The sequence below is a fragment of the Symphodus melops genome (genome assembly GCF_947650265.1).
Source record: "Symphodus melops genome assembly, chromosome: 15".
Classification (NCBI taxonomy): Eukaryota; Metazoa; Chordata; class Actinopteri; order Labriformes; family Labridae; genus Symphodus; species Symphodus melops.
This window is the reverse complement of record NC_136705.1, coordinates 12880615-12907836: the sequence shown is the minus strand read 5'-3', so window position 1 is coordinate 12907836 and position 27222 is coordinate 12880615. Positions and strand designations below refer to the sequence as shown.

At 39.8% G+C, this 27222-nt stretch overlaps 1 protein-coding gene across 4 annotated transcripts; it reads right to left on the bottom strand.

Moving 5' to 3' along the window:
• Positions 1-969: 969 nt before the first annotated feature.
• Positions 970-26892, bottom strand: ugp2b (UDP-glucose pyrophosphorylase 2b). 4 transcript variants are annotated; one of them, XM_079362169.1, is made up of 10 exons: positions 26601-26892; positions 22717-22844; positions 21432-21539; positions 12232-12417; positions 7348-7481; positions 5451-5748; positions 5085-5282; positions 3223-3462; positions 2796-2900; positions 970-2390 (listed from the first exon to the last, which is right to left on the bottom strand). In XM_079362169.1, the coding sequence occupies exons 2-10, from the start codon at positions 22813-22815 to the stop codon at positions 2283-2285; spliced, it is 1476 nt and encodes a 491-aa protein (XP_079218295.1). In that variant the 5' UTR covers positions 22816-22844; positions 26601-26892; the 3' UTR covers positions 970-2282. The 4 variants fall into 4 exon arrangements, with proteins under 4 accessions (XP_079218295.1, XP_079218296.1, XP_079218293.1 ...); XM_079362170.1 differs by lacking the exon at positions 26601-26892 and adding an exon at positions 26180-26415; XM_079362167.1 differs by lacking the exon at positions 26601-26892 and adding an exon at positions 26052-26139.
• Between the last annotated feature and the right edge of the window lie 330 nt (positions 26893-27222).

Sequence of the window (27222 nt, the reverse complement as noted above, 5' to 3'; positions counted from 1 at the left end):
TGATTATATATCAAACATATTTCACTGTATGGACCTTGTATGGTTGTAAACACATTTCCTTACTTAAAGGGGAAATCTGCAATAGTTAAAATTTTTATGGCCAATATCAGGCGTTTGCAACATGAGTGTGCACTGCAGAAAGAAAAAGAGTCGGACACGGATACAAAGTGAGCTTTTTTTGTGATTTATTTGCTTTTTAACTTTAACTGACTTTCTTACGTTGTGCAGTCGCACATCTTGTCAGTCATAAGGATTTTCTCTCCTCAGAGATCGGCTGCTATTGCTCTTGTTTCATACTTGCTTTTCTTTAGTTCTCCTCTTATAGTTGAGTGGCCCATGATGATAAATAACAACTATGCAATATTAAAATTAACAGCGACCTCACACATGCACTCTGCTTTAGGGGCCCCGGGGCCAGAAGGCCTGTGTGATAACAGTCAAGCACATGATGAACAAAAATCCATTGCAAGATTCATGTCACCTGTCACAGATGGTTTAAAATAAATGTTTAAGTGTAACTTAAATATCAGAGCGTCTCTGTACAATTTGAGCAAAATTAAACTTCACTTTTCTCAAATTGTTTTAGTAAAAGCATCTTAAAATGTAGAAGGCTATTCCAATTTTATAATCTTTTTTTTAAAAACAAATTTCATTTAATAAGTTATTTAATAAAACACGTGGCCACGTCCCCCCCTTTTGGGAGCTCCAGGCTTGTTGTACTTTGGCCTTAAGGTGTGTTATTACTGTCACCTTATTGGAAGCTGAGTTTTTATTGTCACGCTGATATTTGAATCCCCTTATTTAGAGAATACTTTCATCCACAGGTGGCCGCATCATTGAGTTACAACATCCTGGATTTCACTTTTGCAAATATGTGGTGAAAGTCCTTCAGTGTCACAGGACTGACTTCCTGTCCTTGGGTTATTGTTGATAAATTGTGATTGTAGAAAGAAGAGAAGACGCATCATATATCATATTGCACTTTATTCCGCTCCGAAGAGGCAGAGCAGGGCTGGGCTGAGACCTCATCACCGTCACAGATCAACACTTATTGCTTTCAGGCTTTCGATCCACACATTGGACCCACCTCAAGTATTCTCACACCTAGACTTTATTTACGTACATGTTTCAGAAATGTCTATCTGAATCTGGAGTTGTGTGTAGCAGAAAGTATAGCAACTCCTAACTTCCTTTGAGCAAAGGGATAAACCTGAATGATGGGATGGACAGAGAAGACAGAAATGGTTTGACACAGTAATGGAGGCATGAAGTTTCACACAACATTAAGGTCACGACGTGAGCAAAAACAATACAAAACAATGTTGATATAATTAATCAAAAAGGCCTTTTTGATGCAACTAAAGGTCTGCACTCTAAACTGATATCATGTCGATCATTACATGTGATTTCATGGCAATGGGGTCATTCAATCTCCATTCAGAAATATCACAGAGACAGGTACAAGTTGCTCTGGAAGAATTTTCAAAAATATATATTTTTTTAGCACAAACTTGATGTCAAAATGATTTCATAAATTCACCAAATATATTGTTCTTTCCCAACATTGCAAAGAGTAGACATAAACGGTGGCTTACTTTAATATGTTATCTCTGCGTAGGACTAATGACGAGTGAGCTGAGGTGGAAAATTCAGCCTGAAAAGTTTCAGTATTTCTTTCATTTGAACATATTCTGTCACTGCTGATTGTGGAACAATGTGGGATTATTGTGCAGCTCTCAACTCTTCCAGAACAAACCGTACCTTTACTTCTCAGAGTAAGCGCAAACATGCTGTTCAGCGCACACTGAAGATGAGGACTGAGATGAAATGGGTTTTTTTTCCCCCCCTGACACCTGCAGCCACATTAGTATCCCAATAAACTGAACAATGTTGTTATTGTCTCTGTGCATTTTCAGAGTATTTTTCCAGCCTGTATTTTTGTGACAAAGAAACTAAATCACTACAGTTACTAAATCAAAATCTGGTTATGGTTTTAGGTCAAGTGTTTATACAGTATATACTATTAAATGTTTGCATCATATAATTAACGGCCTGTAGAGGGCAGTATGTTCCAGTTACAGCCATCCTCTGCAGAGTGGAAGCACTCACACATCACAAAGCCTTCAGGGAGAAACACTTCTCCCTCACAATCTGTGAGTGTCGGGGGAGGCATGAACAACGGGTCACATGAGAGGGAAAAAGCCAAATGGGCGATGCGATGTGTGTGTGTATGTGTGTATGTGTGTGTGTGTGTGTGTGTGCAGGGTGTTTTAATCAAGGCGTTAATGGTCCATGATGCGGAGGTTGCCAGATACGATTTTGTTTTCCAGCATTGAGCCGGCTGGAATATCAATCCGATCTCCGTGGTTGGCGATGATAATGACGGTGCCCTGTGAGGAGGAAGAGAGATTAGGGTTTGTTTATGTTTGTAAAAAGAGAGAACGGGCGACACTCTCACACCGCGATTGAAGTCAAGCCATAAATCAATGAAAGCTACCCGCCAGCAGTTAGCTCTGTTTGATCCTTTTTTAAATTTTTGTCAAATTGAAGGCTGGAAATAACTCACAACATGTACACCGGATACTGTTAAAGAAAGATATCTCATTCACTGAACTTTGTTACATCTCGAGTCTCTTCCAAGATAGAGTAAAAACACATCACAAAAAGTAGTACTGATAAACAATGAAAGAAAACTTTTGTTTTTTTTTAACTGACCTATTAATAAAATTCAATGAAGTTCATCTTTATGAAACTGCTGTTCACTTTTTTTTGTCAAACTTTAAAAGAATATTCACCTTGAGAGAAACGTTTTTCCCCAAAGTGACGTCTCCGGACACGGTCAGATGGTCGAGCTCCAGCATGTCGGGGATGCTCTCGAAGCGAGTCAGATACTCCTGAACCTGAACGCACACAAACAGGAATTGTTTTAGAAACAGTTCACCGTCTGTGGGTGACAACTTTAGGTCTGTTTGAAGTTTTATTGAGATAAAAACAAATCTTTGATACCAAATAACAAACACTGACACTTTTTAAACACAGCCTGTTGACGCTTTGTGTCTAACGTCAATCTTCCTCGATCAACTTACATGCTCACACATTTGTATGACATTTATTATTTGTCATTTGGATGAACTACTTTTCTTTCTTTCTTTTTCATTTTTTCTCCCGAGCCAGAAAGAGTGTCCCGTTCTCTTTTTATGTAGCCACAGCTGCTATAGGTACCTTTGTGAAGGAGCTGCCCAGTTTGACGTGCGGCGTTGTTGGGAACTCTCTCTTGGGGCTCATTGTGAGCGAGCCGGCGTCCAGGCTGTACAGGTTGGACATGACCAGCAGCAGGTCTGATGTGGTCTTGACGGGCAGGAAGCGGCTTCGAGGTACGTTGATGCCCAGGGCGTTGTCGAAGCATTTGATGGCAGCTCCGACAGCCGTCTCCAACTGGACAACGTTGAGTCCTCCAAGTGTCTGATGACAAACAAACAGAAGAGAGAAATAATTAATTAGGTGAAAGAAAAAAAAAAAAAGTTTAAATTCAATGTAACAACTTATTTTACTAAGAGGAAGTTTCCTTCCTGTCTTTCTTCTCTGAATGCTTTGATACATGAACCAGCCACAAGGAGGCCAAATAACCTTCACCTCATTCAACACAACTTTCTTTGAAAAGAAAACAGCAGTTTCTTTTCAGTTACACTAAAGAACAGAACTACATAATATATGTGTAGTTCACTCTCAGTTCATGGTTACTATCCTGATAGTCCAGAGCAGGAGGAGAGGCCGGGGGATAGAACCCCCGTCATGAGCTCAAATGACCTCCTGTTCATAACAACCTCATCTTCAGGGAGAATGTAGAAAACATTGTCTTCTATATGACGTGGACACAAATCACATTTACATACAAACCAATGTGGATTACTTAACAGAGCAAGAGATGAAACAACGTGGGGAAGTGAGATTTCTTTTTTGTACTTTATAATGTTTTGTATGTATTTCAATCATTTTTGACAGAATTCATGTTGAATTCGATGTCCGTTGTAAACTCTGTCTGTTGGTTTGATATCGGAGTCGTCACTGAAACGCCTCGCATTCTTTTCTTTCATTCAGTGCGATCAGCAGGTGAAACTTCTGACCCAGTGAAACTAAAACCTCCCACACTGAGGAAGCTTACGACATCCTGAGATTGTGTTTAGTCCTTATCAGAAAGGCTGAGACCAGGAGCATGGCGAACATTTCACCTGCTAAACATCGGCATGTTAGCACAAACGCATTAGTCCGTCTCAGAGCGGCCGCGCTGAGCTTCATCCTCGAGATTAGGAAGTGCTCATTTTTCCTAAAAAGGGAGAAGGTGAGCTAAAATCAGCCTCTGGAAGGTTTCCCATGACAACGGTGATATAACAACATTCTAACAGGTCACAGGTAAAACTATCAGACAGTTATGTAACGTTCAACACTTCACTTCACGGAGGCTTTTGTCTTAAGTGCCTCTTTGAAACAGAAGTGCACAAATCACGGAGCTCCAATGGTGTTTCCGTTTGAAAGGACTCGTTTGACTCTGCAAGTTTAGTTTAGCGGCACACTCGGACCCTAAAGGGGGCCGCACACTTACGTAAAGCCACACGCAGCTCGTCACTAGTTATGTAACGTTTGATATTTGACCACTTGTCATGGTGTGCGATTCTGTAACCTGGGGCTGGAAAAATCCAACTAAGGGCCAAGAAAAGCAAAAATAGTTGTGCAGGGAATTCATTCCGCTGGCGACCCGCCTTTCCACTTTGTGTGTGAAGTCAGATCTGTTGGCTACTCTGCTTTATAAAAGGACCAAAAGCTTTGGTAAAGGACACACATGTCTATAGAAGACCACTACCCTTTAATTACAGATACAATTAGCAATGATCTCTAAATTATAACTTGTACAAGGCAATCTACATTTTCCATCTTCACAGATAATCCATAAATCTGAGTCATTAAATTGGTTGTGTTTTTTATTCTGTATTTCTTGGACAATACAGAAGTGAACTTCTTCTATGGCTCATGGGTGTTCACCCTGTTTTCATTTTTTTTTCCTGTTGTCCTGTTGCCGTTTGACTCACCTTGGGGTTGACTATGATCTCCAGATCCATGGCTTTCTGCTCCTGCAGCCTCTTGATCGCAGGCAGCGAGAGCCACAGGTTGTTGGTGTTGAAGATCTTGAACTTCGAAACTGATTTGAATTCATCCACATGGGCCTTGGGGACCTGCGCGATCTCCAGCAGACGCAGCTTTCCGTCATACTGGATCAGCGTGCCACCCTGAAAACCAGCGAGTCAGCGATTTTTAAAAAACGCATTCAGTGTGTAACGAGCGATTGACTTTAAAAGTTGACGCAGAATATTAGAACGGTGTACATGAGAAATTTTCATTTTTAGAACTGATGGTGAATAAAAAAACGAGCCAAATCTCGTTTCAACAAATCCTACCTTGACGTCCGCCCGCGTCTTGTCAGTCACCTCCATGATGAACTCGCAGCGCTTGCCATTGGGCTGGCTGACCAGGTGGTGCAGGATGTGGAGGTCCACAGTCGCTCCCAGGTTGTCGATGTTGGACACAAAGATGTACTCCTTGCCCTGTGCGATCAGCTGGTCCAACAGGCCCGAGTTGTAGAAGCTGGCGTAGATGTCGCCGTGCCCTGGGGGATACCAGCCTTCGGCGCTCTGCCCGTTCATGCTCAAGGTTGTGGAGACGGGGAGGAGGGACTCTTTGTTGATGCGGGGGTACCTGGACAGAGGAGGGAAATAAAAGTCGACCTTGATGTTCAAAACTTTCTGCTAGATAACAATTCATTTACGGATTACACTCAAAATGCTTTTCTTGAGAACTGAAGACATTTCTAAGTTGATAAAAGATAACAGTTAACGTTGGAGTCTTTGAGCAAAGGGGCTGATTTTGACCATGGTCTGGTTTTGATCTTGTAGTGGAGTTGACTTGTACTCTGTAAATGCCCTTCCTGGAGGACAAATTCAGACCGCGCAGGAAACAGTGGATGTCCTCCACCGGATCACGAGATGACTGTAGGCGTAGATGACAGCGCGTCCAGTGGGGACAGCCGCCGCTCTCTGACATCTCTCCATTAATGCATGTCCACAGGTCCCGCTTGTACATGTGTGATTCAGGACTAAATAACTGAATTTCCCCCTCTGAGATTAATCAAATGTAGATGTTTATAAAAAATAATTATATAAAAAGAAGAAGGCAGATGAGGCAGCAAGTCAAAGAGCCATCAAGGCTTTCTGCATTACACTGATCAAAGAGCTAAGAAGGATCTGTGTCAGGCTGAGTTACCAAGCCTGTAATATAGGGACAGATAGGGGCGGGCTCGGGATTTGGCAGGATACTTCAGAGTGCAGATGAGCCGGTCAGGTGAGAGGAAGTGCACAGTCCGAGCCTTTTTTAATTGAGGTTTAATTCCAGCCAGCAGTTCTGTGAAGATGTTTCAGATGAGTGGACTTGATGTGCAGTCGCAGACTTCAAACGGTTTGGTTGTCGTCTTTGAGCCCAAAATCTGTGAAATAACTTATGCGATCCAAGAAAGGGAAAAAAAACTCAATGTGCTGCCAAGTTGGAGATTTTAACAGACCTAAGCCGGGAGTTTTCTCTCTTTGTCGTTCCTCCTCTGCAGCAGCAGCACTGTGTTCACATGTGCACTCCCGAAAATATCTAGAGACCCTAATATCAGGAGCACTGTCCTGAAGTTCTCCTGATCTGAATATGTGACACTTTCTTTTTCAGACTGGTGGGGTCTCCTGAGGGAGGACTTGATGTAAAAAATAAATAGATAAATAAAGGGGGAAAAAATCAGGGGAAGCAGCGAATAAAACAAGAGAGTCCACTATAATGAGAACACTGCCTTTACATCAATGCTGCAGGTCGTCCAACAGAATCACAACATCACCTAAAGAGAGAAGAAGGACATACTGACAAACAGAAAACACAATGCAGCCGAAAATCTACAGACATGTGGTCGCAGCGGTGGCCTGTACAGCTTCTGCTCCAGGACATTAACATCACCACCACCTCCCTCTCCATGGAGGGGAATTCTCCTGATCATGTCCTGGTGCGTCCTCACTTCAGACAACTCATATTTGCTTGCTTAAGTGAAAAGTCTCCTCAAACTCCTATGGATGTTTCAGATAGAGTATTAGTAACACTTGTTATGAAATGGTGCAATACAAAAAAGGATTGATTGATTGATTGATTGGTTAGGGAAAGTGTTGATGAAACCAAATACACAGTCACTGGTCGAGGGGACGAATTCAGAGACATGACACTGGATTTTTACTTCCACTCGACCCGTGTGTCATCGGTGTGTTTTCTCACCTGCTCTGGTTGAAGGTGTGGATCTTGACACGGTGGTGCGTGTACTTCTGCAGGATCTTCTTTGTGTCTTCATCTGTGTTGAAGGAGTTCATGAGGACCAGGGGCACGTCGGTGTTGTACGTCTTGTTCAGGTGCTGAGGGACATTCAAAAGCAAAGAAGCTTTAGCATCATCCATTCTGATGATAATATGCGTTTATATGTATTTATGTTGTTTAATTGACCTGCAGTGTTACTATAGATACACAGTATATAGATGATCATAGTTGATACGTATACCTGCTGGATGTCGATGGCAGCACACTTTTTATTGTTCAGTTTATCTTTAATACAAGTGACAAAGCTTTTGTCTTAGTTTGATGAAAGTGGAGACAAAATGAGTACTGAGGAGAACACAACAGTGTCCTGTCTATATCTCTGTCACCTGATGATGTGATTAGACTAAATGCAAAGCAGGAAAGTAGTAAACGGGGAGCAATTTTTTGAAACAGATAGAGAAAATTCAAAGTGTACAGAGAAGAGCGGTGAGAAATCAAATATAATTCAGTTGGAAGAAGCTGACGGGAGAAAGTATAAAGAAAAAAAAAAAGTGGAAATTCCAGCCTGTGACAAAAATTGAAAGGTAAAAACTCCCCTGAGAAAGCGTTCTGCTTTAACTACAACATTCCCTTCATGTTAAGGAAAGCTGACTTCTCACTTAGAAGGTTTCAACGAGCTGTTCGTGACTTTCTTCACTCGTCACGAGCACACCTTTGGGTAGAACTCTAACAACACTTCAGGATGTCGAAGAGCTCTGTAAACACATCTCTCTTCAGGTTTGTTCAGAGTAAACTTACCTTTCCTAAACAAATGACAAGATTAACAAGCATGTTCTTTGAATACAAACTGTCCCATGTGCTGCAGAAGCTGCACTCAGTGAACTATGATGGGACGACTCCTCGCCATCACAGATCAGAAAACATAAACAGCATTACCGATAGATTCACCATGGACCCATCATGGCTCGTCTTCGTTCAGACTCATCAATGAAGAGCTAACTTAACAACTTCCGGGGGTTTTTCCTTGTATTTATCGGTGGTAGTGGATGTTTGGAGACAGAATTATGGGAGAGAGAGAGAGAGCTTTGAAGTGCAACAAGCCAGGGCTCAAACCGTCAGTTAAACAAGTCTACAGAAGGTTTTCATCGTTTGATGTTTTATGTAGTTAATCACGCTCAATTAAACTATTACATTCTTCAGTCACCATGGATTAGCTGCATGAAGGAGAAATACTCAACGCCAGTTTTTTTCCTAATACCTAAAATAACTTGATGTTCATGAGGACAGCAGCACTCTGTTTTTATTGTTTGTAATAAATATGTAGATTCTCTTAAATCCATCTTGGGTCCCATGGGTCCATAGGTGGTGTACCAAATGTGTTAACTGGAAATATCATAATTACCTCAAGATCAATCTGACTTATTCAGATATCTTCTTGTCATTTAGAGCCACTGTGAAAACCAACAGATGTAACAACAACCAGTGACTTTCAGTTCTTTTTTTTTTATGACAGAATAATTTTGAAAAGGTGATCTAAACCTCTGTTGAGGAATCTAATAGAATCATGGATTGAATCTCCAGTTCTTTAAGAGCAAGTTTTGAAACAACCCGAACATCCAGTCGATCATCACTATGGATACGTTTAAAAAAAACAAAAAACAAGTTCAGGTGAAAATGTAAAGATGTACTGAAAGAAAAGAATGCTTAAATATGACGTACTTTTCTCCCTCGGGAGTAAACAAAAGTTCTCGCGTCATTATTTAAGAACTGTTCCAGATGGTTGATCTTAATTATTCTTTGTGACTCCTTTTAAGACATCGTGTTCAAGGTGTTGCATCCAAGACTAAAACCTCTGAACCACACGCTTCCTTAAATGAACAAGCACTTCAATCTTCAGCAGCCAGGGGGCGCCTTTTCAATCTTGATAAAGAATGTACAGCTCTCTGAAACTAAATTGTTCCAAATACATGTGCATTGAGGCAGTCTGGCATCTTAAAGGTTGTGGGGGTGTCTCTACATAGGATCCATTTTCTCACTTCTAAATAGGCCAATTCAGTCAGTAGGTAATCTGACCAGCAGAAAAAATGTGGAGCAGCGTCTCGGACACAGAGAGCAGTGTGTCGGCAGGAGAGGAGCGTCCCGCGGGGATCTTATGAAACACACACACTAGGTAGCCACACATCCCCCCCCCCCCCCCAATGTAACCTCAATTACACAACCCTTTACACACCATCCTCTGGCATCATCATCGCCGTACAGAAGCTGTCCTAAAACTTTTCATTACTCTCAGAAAATCAGAAAACACTGCCATTATTTTTTAAAAAGCAACACACGCAATAACTTTTTTAATGATCTTGACGTATGATCTGGCACAAAGAACCACACACACACACACACACATGTTCAGACCCACTGCTCTCCTCCTGTACACAGCCTCCTCTGTTTCCGTGCCAACCCCTGCAGACCTGCCCGCCTGCAAATCAACAGATTCTCTTTCACTACAACTCACCACAGGAATCACACTGACGGCACTCCTTTCACTCCCTAAAAAAAACAAACAAACCAATAACAACAACTGATGTCTGTGCTCCTCGGATACATGAAGTAGAAAAAGGGCTTGATCCAGGAGGAATCAGTTTTGCATGCAGCACTAACATATGTTATTAAATTCAAAATGCTGACAAAAAGGTTTTGTTTCCTCCCCCTAAATCCACTGATAAGATTAACCGTCTTCATTCTTTTACATCCTGGTGCGATAAATAAGTAAGTCCAAACTCCTATCTTGAGATTACCAGAACTCAATCTAAAAGCAGAATGAGACATTATTCATCAGAGTAAAACAACACAGCAGATGTTTGTGTTGCATCAGATGGTAGATCATTTCCTGCTCCACAGTCCCACCCATCCCTCACACGGCAGACATTTTTATACTTCTTGCTGTTCTCTCTTTTTTTTTTTTTCCTCGCTGTGAAGTCCACTCATCTGAGAAGATCAAAACACGACTCTCAATCCTGAAGCCAAAACTCAACCACAGTAGGAATGTGTTTTCTGAAAGAAGTGCTGTTAGCAGTGCATGTGACTGTGAGGGACAAAAAAAAACGTTCACACTGTGAAGCCTTCCTGCTCAGCAGCAGGTCACAGTCATTCTGTGACACCTCTGTCTATTCGTCAATATAATAACAGTTCATAGAGTTCTCTACACTGTTCATCAGTACAGAATGGGGCGGTAGTAGCTCAGTCCGTGGGGACTGGAGGGTTGTCGGTTCAAGTCCCAATGCGGTCTGGTAGCTGGAAGGGTGCCAGACCACTTTTCGAGCACTGCCTAGGTGCCCTTGAGCAAGGCACCGAACCCCCACCAGCTCAGGGGGACGCTTCCACTCCATTAATGCACGTCCACAGGTCCTGCTTGTGCATGTGTGTGAGTGCGAACCACAATTTCCCCCCTCGTGGATTAATAAAGTATATCAAATTCAAATAAATTAGAAATTAAAAATTCTAACTTCATTCCACATATCTTATGTAGTATAATGACTTACCTTGGTTTCCAAACTCTATTGTTGAGAAACCACATCATTTTATAGGTTAGTTCAACAAAAATGAACTTTAGTTGTTTAAAAGATTGAAGCTGGTTTTCATATAAAGCTTCTCGTGTACAAGTCATCCTTCAACGGGCACACAATAACAACGTGATGTTGCTCCTGGGTCTTTATCAAAGTAATAAAGTCCATGGTAATGTTTCTGGAAGCTTCTCTCATTGATTACAAAAAAGCACTTAAATTAACAACCCTATAGTTGTCAGTAAAACACATTTGCATTACATTCACTCTCTTGATGTCTTGTAGCTGTTTGACGTATAGAGTTAGTTGAGATAATGCTGACATGGGAACACTTAGACTTTGTTCAGACTGCAGCCCAAATCCAATTTTTCCCTAAATCTGATCAGAATCCGATCTAACTGACTGACTGTCCATATTACAAATTGCGACCAGATCTGATCTGCCTGTCCATATTGACGTGGTCCGACCTATGTTGGTTTCTATAGTAACAGGTTACACCCAGCAGAAACAACAGTATAATGGATAACAGAGAAGTGTGATTATTTCTGACGCAAACAATCTTGTGGAGCAGTCTGTCCGCGGGCTTGTTTTATTACGTTTGTTTTGATTCTTGCTGTTTTCTTTCACTGACCGAAGTTATCTTCGATGGTTTCGCGTCGCGAGTGACGCAAGACACGTTGAAGCGACTAAGACATTCAGATTGAGTCTGATCTGTAGGAATCAGATTTGAAACGACCTCCTCAAGTGCTTTGAATCAGATTTTGAAAAATCGGCTCTCACATACAATCTGGATGATTTAGAGGTGCAATGTGAACAAGGCCTTAGAGCTCAGACAAGAGAGCTGGTGTTCACACCGCTAGCACAAGAGAATTAGGCTTTCAAGATTATGGTGGGGCCAACTGTAGTGAACTGAACTGAAGTTGAAGCATCAGAGAATGTTGTATCCAGGTGATGTACATCAGCCTGCACCCAAGAGGGCAGCTTTACAGAGCTGTCAGCCATGAGTTTGACAGTGTCATGGACAATACCCAGCAAGGAATCAACAATGATACTTCTAAAATCCAAATGGATTTTTTTCCATTTTGATGCGCAGAAATCAGGTTGGCAAATTAAAGGAGAACATAACTGTCAACAAAACGCCAATTTTGAAATACTTCAAAATAGGTGGCTTAGTTGGCTTACCCCCAAAACTTTTTTTTACACACTAGACTAGAATCTCTTACAGGTGATATTGTTGTGTTATGTCTGTTTATGTCGGACTTTAAGTGGGGCATTCACAGGCTTTCTGTACCTCTATCTGCTGCACAGTGAGGTCCAAGAAGGTGTTCTCGTTGCGGACGCTGATCAGGCTCTTGGGGCCCTTACATCCCATGCTGGTCCCCAGGCCTCCATTCAGCTTCACCACCACCAGTTTGTTGAGGCTGTCAGCGACGTTGTCCGGCAGACCTCTGGCCGCAATCTTATCATAGGGCTGGATCTGAAGGAAAGGAGATGAGGTCAGAAACACAGCAGGTGAAACACTAAAGAGCATTTAAATATTTTTTATATTTTATTTGCTCTTCAGTGTGTTTTCCAGGTGTCTTGTGCAAAAACTCAAAGTTCGCGGAAGCGCAGTTTCTCCAACCTCCTCCTATTAGCAGTAGCAATAGCTGCGTGTAACGCTCTGTCCCTAGGCCCCTTGTTGAAAATGGGTTTGTGACATCACAACATCTAATGATCTGATACGATTTCTATTCATAGATTCAGAACCAATTTTTGAATCAAATTGATTCTGGATTCATAGCTCCATGGATTCAAAGTCTATTTATGATCCAGTGCATACTTTGGGATCTACTCCAGTCATCTGTGAAACCAGCTGAATTTGTGGCTGCTCTATTTGGCATTCGACTAAGTTTAAAGAGCTAGCATTAGCACTTAACAGGGATTGATTGATTAGCCAAAAAGTTATGAATCGATTTTAAATCTGAGAAGATAAGAATAACAGTTTTCCCACCTCTTGTCAATAGTTGTAAAAACAGATTCATGTACACAGCCTGCTTTAAAAGTGGTCTTTAATGCTGTTCGTCTCATTTGGCAGGCGATACAGCTCTCGCATCAATATAGTCACAGATCATGTATGGACATTTTTTATCCGCTCCCACACAGAAGAAAGGAGTGAAGAGGGGATATGAAAGAGGATGTGATGATTACAGCATGAACTATAATGAACCAAGGGATAGTTTCTAATAAAATTCTACTGAAAGTTAACATCAAAGGAAAAGTGTAACAGCAGCAGAAACTTCTTCCCCACTGGTGGTGTACTTCTTTAAGTTTCTTTGGCTTGAATGATTCCCTTCTTTTAGGAAGAATTTTTGGAATCATAAAAAATAAAAAAAACTTGGAGCAACGTACAGAGGCATCCAGGGACAGCAAATACTAACCAGATGTTACAACAGCTTTTTGCTGTTAGGAGTATATCACTGCTCAAAGCTAGCTCTGAAATGAATTCTTTAGCATTCCTAAAAGGAGATTTTGAGTTTGTGTGTAGGTTTTGGGTCCTGTGCCGTTTCCTGCTAAGAGCACAGAGCGGCCTACCAGTGACAGCGGACACACAGCAGACATCCTGATGGAAACAGACGGTCTCTCCTCTGATGTTTACCACCCACCCTCTACTCACGACTCCACATCCCTTCACCTCACAAAGACATTTCATGGTCAAAAGGTTTTACACTCAGGAATGGGACGCCGAATGATGATGAACACTATCAATGAATAACAGTCTCGACTTATTCAAATCCCTGCAGACATTGGAAATTGAAAAAGATTATAGAGTGACGAAAGAGGTAACAGAGGTGTATTTGTTGTTAAATTGAACAAAATGTCTTTCAGCTGAGATTTGCATCTGATCCTAACCCTGTAAGTTAAACAACTTCCATTTCTAGAAGTTCTTCCTTTTTTTTTTCTTGGCAAAACAGATGCCTTTTGTTCGTAGCTTGAAACTCCAGACACATTAACACAACACTCAGGGGCCGGCAGGGAACAATAGATGTTGCAGTATCCTTTTTCTTTCCACATATCCATTCATGTACCTAGACTTGAGTATTGGCAGATAAGATACAGAGTACTCTCAATAAAAATTCTCTCTTTCTTTTGGACATGTTTTTCACCATGGGACAATTTGCAAGTCTGACTATACCTGTCATCATGGTGCTTCTCAGGGTTTTTGGTCTGCTAATCTACATCCAACGATGTCGCACACATTTTTTTTTTTTCAAACAACCCGATGAAAATCGTTGATTAATAATCAAACATTTTAGGTAACGAGTAAAAGATTTGGATTGACAAAGATAGACGCCAAAGGGATTCAAAATGATTCACAGATAAAATATGGTTTGTATAGCGAATGCTTCAGTATCATTGGAGAAGATGTCTGCATGGTTTGTCATCACATTTACTCGCCATGTTGGTAAGAAAGTAACCACATTGGTCAATGATGGAGCACTGGCCTCTGGTTTGAAGTATTGGATTTCTACTAAAACAGAGCTTATATGGAGGGGCCGGCTCACACACTTATATAAGATATAAGGAAGGAACAGCTGTATTTTATTCAAAAACATCGGTTGCATGATGAACATTTACATGACAATAAAAGATGTGTACGGCTCCCTTTTAAAGCTGGGTAGGTATCAGATGTTTCAGACATGCGCTTTCATTATTTATCGTATCAAACATAGACTTCTCATCTTCTTTTCCTGCTCAGTCTTACGCAGATGACACCCGTTTGTATTCCCACGGTTCTCCTCCAGCTGCAACTGCATCTCATGTTCTGTTTCTCTGTAAGAATTGCAAACAATGATCTTTTTTTTCCTTTTTCTTTTTTAACTGAATGCTCTGGCCGGAATTAAAAGTCTCACTTTAAAACCTCTTGTGTAATAGCTGGCACCATATCAATGAAATAAAGGATAAAAGAGAAGAGAACTACATTCTGTCCTTCGCATTTATCAGAGTTCCCTGAAAAAAGCTGAATCAGCACATTACATCTATCAAATCCAATAATTAAAAACTGGATCCCAGGACTGGCATTCACTCGATCCCCCATGGGCCATGTACTCCGCCTTCTAGTGTTTAGTACTGTGCCTTCTAAATGTTTTCATTGTTGAAAGATATTCGAGCTGTGGTAAACCACAAACCTTTCCCTGGGCATGTAAAGCCACAGCGTCATTTCAGGAAATGTTCTTAACTCTACCTCATCTGATCTCTGACATACCACAGACTCTCACGCACACACCAATTGGTTTGACCACAAAAAGGGTTCGAGAAATGAACGGCGACGTCAGCTTATTTCGAACATGGCTGAGAAAAAAAAAAAATAATAATTTGAATTGCTTACAAAAGAAACCACTTTAAAAATGTTGAGTTTATGATGAAACACAAGGCTTCTCAATCCAGGGTTACGCCTGCTCAAGATCACTCAGATAATTACGAGTGTCTATGCTGCCAACGTAACTGACAGAGCAGGCCCATCCAGTAACCCATTTCACTGCTTGAGTCAGGTCCAAATCATTTTTAAATGTAACACACACACACACACTTTCTTTTTTGTTTACTGGAGGAGCAACATTTCAACTAATAACTCAAGTTCTTCAGGAAACAGTGTAACCGTTTAAGCATTGCGTAAATTGTTTGGGGGAACAACAGCGCTAAGAAATCATTGTAAATGTGTCTCCTACACTACAGTATACTTCTTAAGTCTGCTGCAAGTAGCAACCTCAGGTCTATAACATAAAGCGAAGGTGAAAGTTCAAACTAGCGCAGTTCCTTAATCGGCCACTTGGGGTTAGGTACAAAGGGAGTCCTTTTACGGTTCATATACAAAAGATCAACTTAACAATAAAATATAACACTTTACTGTCTGGTACAAAACAAAGTTTGGATTTTATAACTATTCCCCAAATCATACATCTTTATAATGGACCATCCAGCCTCTCGCCTCCAAATAGCACCTCCTGATTCAAAAAAGAAGAGGTAAAAATATACCAATAAATTATTACTACAGCAGGTCAACCTCTCTTTTTTAGTAGCCGTGGTCAATCTGAGTCAAAACCGGCTTTATAGACCAAAAAGCTACTGAATAATTCATTTGGGTGGGAGAGATTCTAAATCCAGAGGCTGTCTTGAGCTGTGGCTCTAAAAAAAGAAAAAGAAAAAGAAGTGTAGTTTATTTTCTTACCTTCTATTTCTTGAACTCTCACACAATGCTCTTCTCATTAGTGTTTTTCCCTGTCATTTTCTGTTACTTACGCCCATTACACTCATCCCTCCACTCTGCTCCATTCGACACCTCTTGTCTTTGCCTCTGTCTCTCTTTATGTAACTCTCAATTTTGCACTCCATTCATCTCTCCCTTTCTTCCATCTGTCATCTTCTCTTCTCTCTTTCTTTCACTCACTAGAATATGAGTCTGTAAAAATCAATGAGGCGGCCCAGAATTTGGGGGTGAAGCAGCTGCTGCAGACAAGAGGAGGAAAAAAAGACGGGCTTTGTTTTGGGGATGTGCGTGTTTGATTAAAGAGTCCGGTGCCGGAACAAGGGAAGGGAGTTTTGTCAATGTTTAGTGAGACAGAAGTTGAAGTTGGAAACTCATGCTCAACTACTCTGACAGGACAGGCTGACACTATGAGAGAAAAAAGTAAGAAGAGAGGATAATTAAGAATATCAAGATATACAGCTCTCTTTTCTACAGAGCCAGAATTCCTGCTCAGCAGCGTAACACTCGTCAGGAGCCTGAAGAACAAAAGAGTGCCGTGTGCAGGAAATATCTTTGCACACGTTTCCATGTAAGTAATGTAGAAATGATATCTTGTTGATGAGGCATTCTTTAAATCAATTAAATTTGTTGAATCTAATGGCTTTATTGATACTCCGAAAATCAAGATTATTATCAGAGCCGACAACAACAATCTTGTTGTTATGATGGGATGTGAAATCCATTCCTTTTATAAATCTGCTCTTATACTCTGGTGAAAGTTTAAAAACTGCTCTTGATGTACACACTTGCATGTTCTAAAGTTTGCATTCAACGAGAGCACGCTCTAGTTGCTGAAAGAAAAAAATAATCCACTTTTATTGTGTTCTTGAACACATATTACGTGTCTATTGACCCACAAAATTGACTATAAATCCATACAGTCCTTTGTTCGTGGTCTGCATAAGTCTTACAACACAACAAAAATTGCACCGTTTCAAGCTCTTTTTTTCAAATTTGATTTTAACCCTTTAACAACTCACAGCTGTAGTGGTTTAGTTCCTTGTGAGTCATACTTTCTACCGTAACAACAAAATAGAAAGGCGTCAATTCTTCTCTTACAGTAGTTCCCTTTACTTCCCAGCAGTTTAAAAACAAATGCATCCGATTCATTTTATATTTCATCATCCCGTCTCTGAGTATGCAAGATTTTCGTCTGAGTAACGTGTCACAATGAAAATGTCCCTTTCTCAAGGGCTTAATAATATGAGATTTACCGATATCTTCGGCTGAGTTTGCTGAAATAGAGGAACATATTTCTCAGACATTAAAATTCAGACTCAAAATGTTACGTCTGCTTCTTCAGAATGACTTTTCCCCAGTACTGCCTGCCCCTGCTTAACATTTTGAAATAAATGCTGAGTTCAGGGCTTATTGCTCTTCCTCAAGATAAAATCAACTATACTTCCTTAGTTGTTTTTTTTTACTCTGTTAAATCTTTCACACACAAAGAAGAGAAACCTGTTGTACAAGAAACGGCAGGAAAAACACTGAGGGAATCCAATGAGGCTAAAAACTACAACGCTCCATAAATGTGGACAGGGAAATCCTGCTCAGAGAATCAATGCTGACTCTGCACTAGACTTAGTAAGTGATTTCCCCACAGTTTGCTAAATATAAAATGTACAGCCTATGAAGGGTTAATAATGACTGATGCAGTACAAGCATTTTCAGTTATGATTGTGAAAAGCAAATATTCATCAGTTCTTCTTTTGCCACTTTACACTTTGCCACATCCGATTGACTTCTTAATCTTTATTTAGAGCTTTTCAAGTTCTCTTTGAACTCTTTACACTGCTGCTACATTCACCCGTTGATACATGAAGTCAATACATAGGATGTTGTGTTTAAGTATTCAATACAGACGGTGGCTGTTTTCGAAACTGCATAATATACTAGTAGTACGTATTGATTTCGGACCAGTTTACCTTGTGTATAGAACTGGAAAAAGGTTTAACTGGGCCAATCCTACTGCAAAGTAACCAACGACTGCCAGTCATATTACATACTACTGTTAAATGAAGTATGCAGTGTGTACTGCATACTGATTTCGATAGTAGTATGTAGTCCGCGTCAACTGTCTTGTACTTGAACATCAATTGAAGTTTACATTTGAATACTTCTCCCATTGATGCGATTCATGGTTATTCACAACTTTAACACCGGCATAGATTATTGGAAAAAGTGTCATGTATTAATGTATTGACTGGATATATTGACAAAAATATCATCCATTTGTTTGTGTCAGCTGCTCCCATTGTCTTTGCTCCCATTGGTGCACATTATAGTGATGAGGTTTGTGAAACACTTGCTGTTACACTTTAGATTAAATCATAAAGAAATCAATAGCACAAGTAGAGATTCTCCAGGAAGTAGTATACTGTTTGTTCAAACTGAAACTTACGTTGACCCTTAGTTTACATTACCCAATCACTTGATCTTTGTCCTGTGTATCTGCTGCTATAGAAGGACAGGTTGTTGTCCTTACATTTAAAGTTGTAAAAGAACCCCTGATTTTAATATATTATGGTGACAATGACATCATTGATTATGTGCTTCTGTGTAACATTTGACTGATTCACATCCTTCTTTCTGACCTTTTAGAATCAGTGAATGAGAAGACATTTGACTTGAAACCTATTTCTATCTTAGTAGAGCAATGACATACTTCCCCTGCAATTGGCTTTGCAGTGTTTGGGTATTGCTGAAGTAGTCTGATGTCTTGGTGCTATGATTGTTGATAGAACATTGTGATTTCACCATTAGCAGCAGATCAAAATATATTTTGGTTTTGGGTTCCGTGTTGGGAGACTGCCCGACCTGGTTTATTGTTTTTAACCTCAGGGTAGAACAAGGATCAAAGGATAGGCTGCATAAAGGTTTGGTGGCTGGTGATTAAAGAAGCCAAGATATTACTGGTCTCCTTAAACAAGCTTAGCGGGTTTGTGTTTAAACTGTATGAGACTCCTTTGAAACCTAAGTCAGGGGCTACACAACAGCCTCTTCTCTTCAGGGTGTATCAACTCTCACTGGGGTACGATACACTAACTCAAAACTATGACAATGAAACGCATTGAACCACATCATAGTATTTCCTGAACTATGGGCGCTGGTTGAGCTCAGTTAGTAGAGCAAGTTGCACAGAGGCTGAAGTCCTCGTTGCAGGATCGATGCTCATTCTTGTTCCCAACATGGGGTTGTTAGTAGTCTTACCCCGGCATTTGGCAAGGGCTAAAACAAGGTAAACAAACAAGTATACAACATCTACAGTCGTGAGGTTTCAATTTCAGCAGCAGATACAACAAATTAAAGAAGTCCTTACATAATATGATATAATATAATAATACATGTAGAGTTTAACTACAGAATTAACCCAGCACAAGATAAATTATTGATTGTACATCAATAAGACAAATTAATCATTTATGGGGTTTCTATAGTCCCAGTTGATAAATACCCTGATGCAAGAGTCCAGTCACTGACATGCTGCACTGATAAGGCAGCTTTGACTTGGAAAGTAGCGACCTTCTATTTGGCTTCGGTGACATAAACTCTTTACATAACATCAGTTTTGTGGGTAATAGTTTAAACAACTAAACATCAAGAGTCACTTCACACATACTTATTATATCCAGGCATTGACATTTGAGGTGGTTCAAAGTTTGCCTGGCAATTACTAATAAACCTCAATATTTAACACACTGTTGCTCTGGAAATCAGATGATGCTTTAAGTGATTGTCATTGTATAGTTTTCAGGTCATTGTATTGGGTCAAGTAGGAATCCCGGATTTCTACCTGCATGTACAACCATTGTCTTGTTTAAAACCCATGCTGTTCGAAGTTATGATCTCTCTATGATGTGGTTTGGTAAATGAATCTGTTTCTGAAACATTATGAAAAAGGATATTACTGTTTTATCTGTTGAATTCAAACAACAAATATGAATCCTCTGCTTCTGAGAAATAAGTGTATCAGGGGTTTAAAAGTTTGACAATATGTTGATTGCTTTAAGTGCTCTCTTTGTGCAAAGACAAGATTGAAAAAGAGATGTACATACAAACCCTGAGAGCTTGTACAAGGAGCCCATCTTAAACTTAAACTGAAGGCCTTTGCAAAGTCTTGTCACGTATGTAAAAATAGTTTTTTTTTTAGACTGCATAAAGTTCACATCCTCAGTGTACGAAAATAAACTAGAATGGAATACAATCAGGCAGAAATATAGCCAAAGTGTATACAAGCATTTGTTTTTATTATAATTACTTAATCATTTGACGCTTTTGTTGACTCAGCTTCTTTTTTAGGCTGGGCGCTCTTTCATGTCAGCACTTAAAAGTGAGTGACAGGTGCTTGGATGGAAGTTTGATCATCTGACCGCTAGAATAAAAACGCCCCAGTTACTCAACGTGCAGAGTATGTTCTGTCTGGTTGTTGCACTATATGTGGAAATACCTCCCGTTTGCGAGATGAATGAAGGATTATCTTATCTTCTCTTAGCAACCAAAGACGAGACTATGAGTCATGAGGTTTTTCAAAGGTCAAATGTTGTTGTGTCCCCTGGTGAGGCATTGGGTTTGATCATATATTATAGTATTGGTGTATTAATTGTAGAAATCAGAAAATCTAAAACTAATCGAATTAAATGGGGACATAATGGTACTCACCATGATGGACTGCCACAGTAGCAGCATAAAAAACCCTGCAAGTGTCCCTGTTGTAAGTGAAACTTTTAAAACCTGAGTTGGGTCATTTGAACGTCCTGCTGATGAATATTACCAACAGAGCAGTCTGAAGCCGCTGGGTGTGAAGCTAATTGTGCGTGTGTCTGTTAGTGTAATGAAGAAAAGTCTAGGGAAACTGACAAAATGCAAACGTAAACAAACATGAATAAAAGTTAAAGAACACATGGTAACAACCCAACACATTAAGGTAAGGCCCAAACCGTCAATTCAGAAAATTCTAATTATTATGCAGTCAGCACTAGTTTGATGTTAATTCATTTGGAGTGCGTTCAGGCTAATTGTTCTCCTGAATAGACAACAGAATAGACTATCTCTGTGTATGCACAGAGCAATATTTCAGTCCTTTGTTAAATGTCTCTAACATGTAGAACTACTCTCAAAAAGCTGTTGTTCTCTGCTTTAGATTCCTCTCTCCTCTCTCTCAGATATTAAAACCAACACACAAAAACTCAACAAACAAGACTTACCGAGTCCTCTGGGGGTCTTTGTATCTTTGTCCACTCTACTGAAGGCCCTTTCACTTGCAGAAATCTGTGGAAGAGGTTCTTGAACCCCTCAAAGTCTTTCCTGGACGCCTGAAAAATAAAGATTTTCGCTGTAGGTTATTCATCCCAGAGACAGACTGACATTTATCAACTCACCTATACTTGACTGCCCAATTATAGTCATAATTCACAAAAAACATTTAGACAAAGTGCCAGAAACTTTGCACATCGTTGACCTTGTCACCCTTCCTTTATTTTTTGTATCTCGATCCATAATCTTTTGAATTAATGCATTTCTCCCCATACCAAGTTTCTTTTCTTTTTTCTTCCTCATACCAAGTTTTTAATAGTAGAACCAGTAATCAAGGGGGAAAAAAACTATTTTATGGCCTTCCATTGTTCATGTGAAAAGCCATAAAGCAGAACATCAGTAAATCATCGACCCTCCTTCAGATACTGTGTGTTTCACAAGAAAATTATACAACTGCACGACAGGCGCTACACCCAAAACACCAAGTTAAGAGTCAGTCATTGGTCTGCTTTTAATTCACGACATTTGAAAGAGTGTTTAAATGAACAGTCAGTCCAACCACTTTGCAAGTTAAGTGTGTCGACTCTACAGCTGTGTCACCTTAAATGTAGCTTGCATATCTATTGATTAGGTACATTGATTAGGTACACATGCCCTCTCATTCAACATCCTTAAGTTGAAGTGTGTATGAAGTACTGGTCACACCTGAGTTTACCCACTAATCTTTTGTCAATGCCGGGCTTTTGAAAGAGTATGGATGATGTCAAAAGGAGGCCGCTGCCGAACCCACTGTAGCGATGATGAGAGTATTCACTAACAGCAGTAACTTCGCTTTGCTCTTTTAAAGAGACACTTTAAATTCTACAATGATGCTTTTGACCATTGGCTGTTTTGCCCTGTTGGTGACTACAGGAATCTGTTTTGGGCTAACAGTATAAATCTACATGGTCACATTTTGGCAAGGGGACTCAAAAGGTTAGTTAGTTTATGATTAAGGCTTATACTGTAAAATGCATGAAAACCTCGCCTTCGGATTTCAATGACGTTGACTTGCGTAAATGTGTGTCTGTAAGCTTGTAGGTGGGACTCTCATTGGCTCTGTGCTGCAGAATGTGTCACTTCTGTGTTTTCCAAGTCGTTATGTGTGACCAAACAAGGCTTAAAATCACAACCAGATGTTCAGAGGGTAGGAGACAGAGAGAGACAAACAGAAGGGGGGGGGGGGGTTTGTGCTACCTCTCTGTCTGCGCCGGTTGTGGTGTCCAGCAGTTTCTCCAGCTCTGAGTGCATGGAGCTCTCCAGCTGCTGCCGCATCATTTCCTGGAACTGAGCCATGCCTTTGTCAGGCTCGCCTTTACTCAGACCTGGGCAGGAAAGATGGAGGAAGATGTGGGTCAAGGTTTTACACTGAAAGGACGTCAGATAAGTTTTTTAAAATGCTGGGAACAAACGGATAATGACATTGACTAGCCTTAGCTTGACACTAGGATGTCACGTTTATATTTTTCATTATTGTGTTAATGTTAATAAAATAATGCATTACGATAAAAAAAAAAAAAAAAAAAACGTTATTTGCAATTTGAACTGAATGAATCCTTTATGTGATGAAAAAGACTTCCATGAAGAACTTAACAAGGCTGGTTCCCTTATACTATGTCAACATGATTATTACTACACTGCAGGAATAAAGCAATGGCATCGGAGAGGGTGGATCTCATAAGCAGGGGTGATGTAATCGGTCTGATAAACATCTGGAATCCTTTTCTCGAAACCTGTTATCTTGAGTGATTGGAAACAAAGAAAAGCTTCTCAACAAGAGCACGCAGGAAAAGAAGCTTTCTGTTAGATCAGTTATAGATCTGTATCAAACAAGCACATGTAAGAGTCCTATGAGAAGTTAAAGTTGGCCTATTGCGTGCACATGGGGGGAAAGAAAAAAAAAAAAAAGGACATCTCTAAACGCCATTCATGTATGACATGAAGGCAGAGCTGGTTTGGACTCACTTTCACCGAAGTTTGTCTACAAGTTAGTTTTTCAACTTTTAAATTTCAACACAGTGGTCAGAAGAGGAACTGTTGTTGCACTGTGTTTTTATTTGCTTATTGTTATGCATCAGCCTTAAACATAATAGTATTCAGACATACATACAGCATAAAAGCTCTATAATCATGGCAGCTCTGTCTGCAGGGATGCTTAATCATATCGGTACACAAAGCAATTGTGAGCCTAAATATTTAATTACAGCTTAATCATCTTCGGTTATTATACAAAATAAACCCGTCGGCACATTAGACTCATGTTCCACGCACAGGAGAAAGCTCAGGTGATGAAAGAACACAAAGCCCGCTTGTTGGCTTTCATGTTACATGCGAGCTTACTGGGGCGGTGAAAGACAATGAACGACAAGGTAAACTGATTCAAGACGTTCTGGATGATGCTCAACACTCGATGAGGAAGTGCAACAAATCTCAATGAATCTCAATGTATCTATGAAAAGAAGCCTGGCAGAGTGAGGAGGATAGTCACACAGTGTCTAAAGTAGGACTGTCATTTGTAACACAGTATATGTATGACCTGGAGTAACGACAGAGACATTCCCTGCTTTTGGCACCGGACATATAATGATAATGTAAGAAATTAACTTCTTGGGTAACGTGCGACAGCACCACTGGCTGGCTTCTGGTATAACAGTAACTTGTTTCATTAAGGACAACAAAGGTGTGTAAACTGTTAAGAGTGACTTTGATAAGTCAATGATACCGGTTTGAATCTTTTGATTGATGGAGAAACGGTATTATTAAATGTATAAATGGTTCTTCTTTAACATGGAGAATAAATGCCAATCAAAATGTGCTCGATTTGAAAAAACTGTTCGCATTACATGTGTGGCTTTTACTAGAAGATTTGTGGACAGTATTTACTGGTGGGGAAGCATGAGACATTATTCAATCAAACATTGATAAGGGTGGAAAGCAACTTCATTATTAGAAGGATTGAAACTTCAAGGATTGATCCTGAATACAAAGTGAAGCCCTTGAACCGTACTGCCCTCGTAATGCAAACAGACCAACATGTTGGGGTAACTTCACCTATTTTGATCCCCCTAATATTTCAAAGAAGTGGTTTTTTCTTTGAAATGTTCTTTAAAGAATCATTTGTCATTAAATGATTTTTTCGATGTCGTCTCATCAGTAACAAATCACTGACGTGAACTGACTCAGATATATCGCCACGATATAAATAATCTAGGGCTGTCCAACGATGACATTTTTTCCCCTTTATTTTCATCCAAAATTTTTAAAAAAAAGCTACCGGTAGTCTTTAATTTAGAATTGCAATACTTCCTTAAACTGAGATTACTTTAATTCTTTTATTTTGACATAAAGAAAGGACCTTCTAGTAGAGTGAAGGTTACGACATTAAGCTAAAAGGAACAGTAAAGAAGTCCAATGCGTGTTTTTTTTTTTAAGTGAAATGATATGTTAAGAGATGCAGCAGCTTTGTTATATATCACTGTGCCTGCAGGGAAACTCATTGGAGGCTTATCCATTGTGTGCCTAAAGGAAATAAATAGCATCGGATTAATCACAATTTTAAAAAAAAAGAAAAAGATGTAATCATTTCAGATGTTAATTAATTGCGAAAAATCTGATCATGGCAGACTTCATGAACTTGTTTGAGAATTAGGAAAATGTAACAGATAATTCACAGAATAACGCACAAAAGACTGAAGGTGAGGAGAGTGTTCAAACTGTATTAGTTGTGGGCCGATTTGAATGAATCCATCAAAAATCTCTGCTTTCACTACTTTTCAAATCCAGCATATAGTGCCTAGAATATTTAAAGTGCAATACCTCTCTCTAACATCTAAAAAAATACACTTTGTGATTAAAGGCAAATGTTAAATGATAATTGTAACATAGAGTATAATGGCCATTTTATGAGTCAGACTATTAATACTTCTCATTAAGGCATTGGGCAGAGTTGTGATAAATCAGTCAGTGTAATTTATGTGAGGCAAACTTCAAGTCTCTTCATTCAAATAGGCTGCTGTGCAAACAATTCATTTAAAGTTCAAAATAAAGTTTTTGTTTTTAATCTTATAAGAAGTAACAGATGGGAAAAAAAGTTGGTTCTTCAGAATATGGATGAATTAATAAATCAAGAAACATAAACACAGCTTTGGTCATTTTATCTGTACACCCTAAAGAGCTGAGTATATCCTCCACAAGATGACTTACCTTTCACAAAAAGTGCCATGTTTCAGATTCCAAATATTAACCAGTTGACCAACACTGCATGTATAATGAATCCAAATCAGAAAGCCAACAGAGGATTCACAATGAAAGACGAGGTGTCACTGACGGGATTTACATAAACATTTCAAAAAGTTTCCTTGAGCTGCCCTGTACGCCAAATGGTCATTCCTCCAAACGTGTAAAAAAAAACATTTGGAAAAAGGCACGATCAGAACCGAGGATCCTATCACGTTGATCCTCTTGGACATTGGCCTAACATCGTCCAGGAACATGAAGCTGGATTTGCTCTGGCATGATCTTTTATTGCTTACGTTTTCTGTCCTTATTTTCCGACCCAATGCCGTTAACCACGTCACAAATCCTCATGGCTGTGACTCCCAACATCGAGACATGTTTGTTCCCTTTTTTTTGCCTCGCCCCCTGCTTTCATTTTTATTACCTTATTGCTGCAGAGCCGAGCGATTTTCAACCCCTTTTCTGCACCAGAGTCCACTTACAAGTCTAACATCCCGTCAATAATTAACCGGAAAGATGCATCGAGTCCATAAGCACGAGCTGCCTGAAGGGAAACTTCAGAGGCTGCGGAAATGAAGGACTGGTGGATTAATGGATAGAGAGGGACGGTATGTGCTCAGGAAATGATGAATATTTACACCAACAACATTGTGTGCACGGTTAGAAAACATAAAGACGAATCAAGGTAACGTAGGTACCGTGAACAGCACGCGAGGAAAAAACACAAATGTCTAAAGCTGGTCACGCTTGAAGATACAACCCTCAGCCCATTGGTTTGGGTGAACACTTGATGCTACCAAGATGTAAAGTGATCAAATGTTATTATATTTAAAGCACTTTCTTACTGTGTGAGTGTAGGATGCTGGCGGAAGAAAAGTCGATGGGGTCGGCCTGGTCCTGCGGGTCTTAAGGACCACGCAAATTCCTCAGGAGAGACAGCGGGGTGCACAAAATACGTTTTGTAAACGTCGACAAGGATTTAACCCTAAAATATTGGGCATATGTTTCCTTACGACGTCACACAATATAACTTTAAAAAATTATTAAAACTGATAAAAAAAACCCAAAGATATTTTACACCACAGTGCCACTCTAAACAAAAGCCAATGGGGACGTTGCACGAGGATAGCAGCCAACCAGAAGGCTGCTTTCTTGTGACGCAGATTTTAGTACCAATAGATTTAAGCTACGTTTAATATGATTTCTGACAGTTCCGGGTTAAAGAATGCCCAAAATGTCGGAAATAATAAAAAATAGTTTGACTTTTAAGTTTTTTGTTTTTGTTAGATCTCCATGTTTCAGTTTTGGTTTTCAAATAATGACACACTGAATTTAATACACACATTACATAATCGTACCTCATGCTTCTGCGAGGAAAACATAAGCTTAGTCCGCCCCCCTCCGGTGAACGTGTGGCATTGCATTGTTCTTTAGATTTAACTGTGTACCATATTTATGTTTTACATA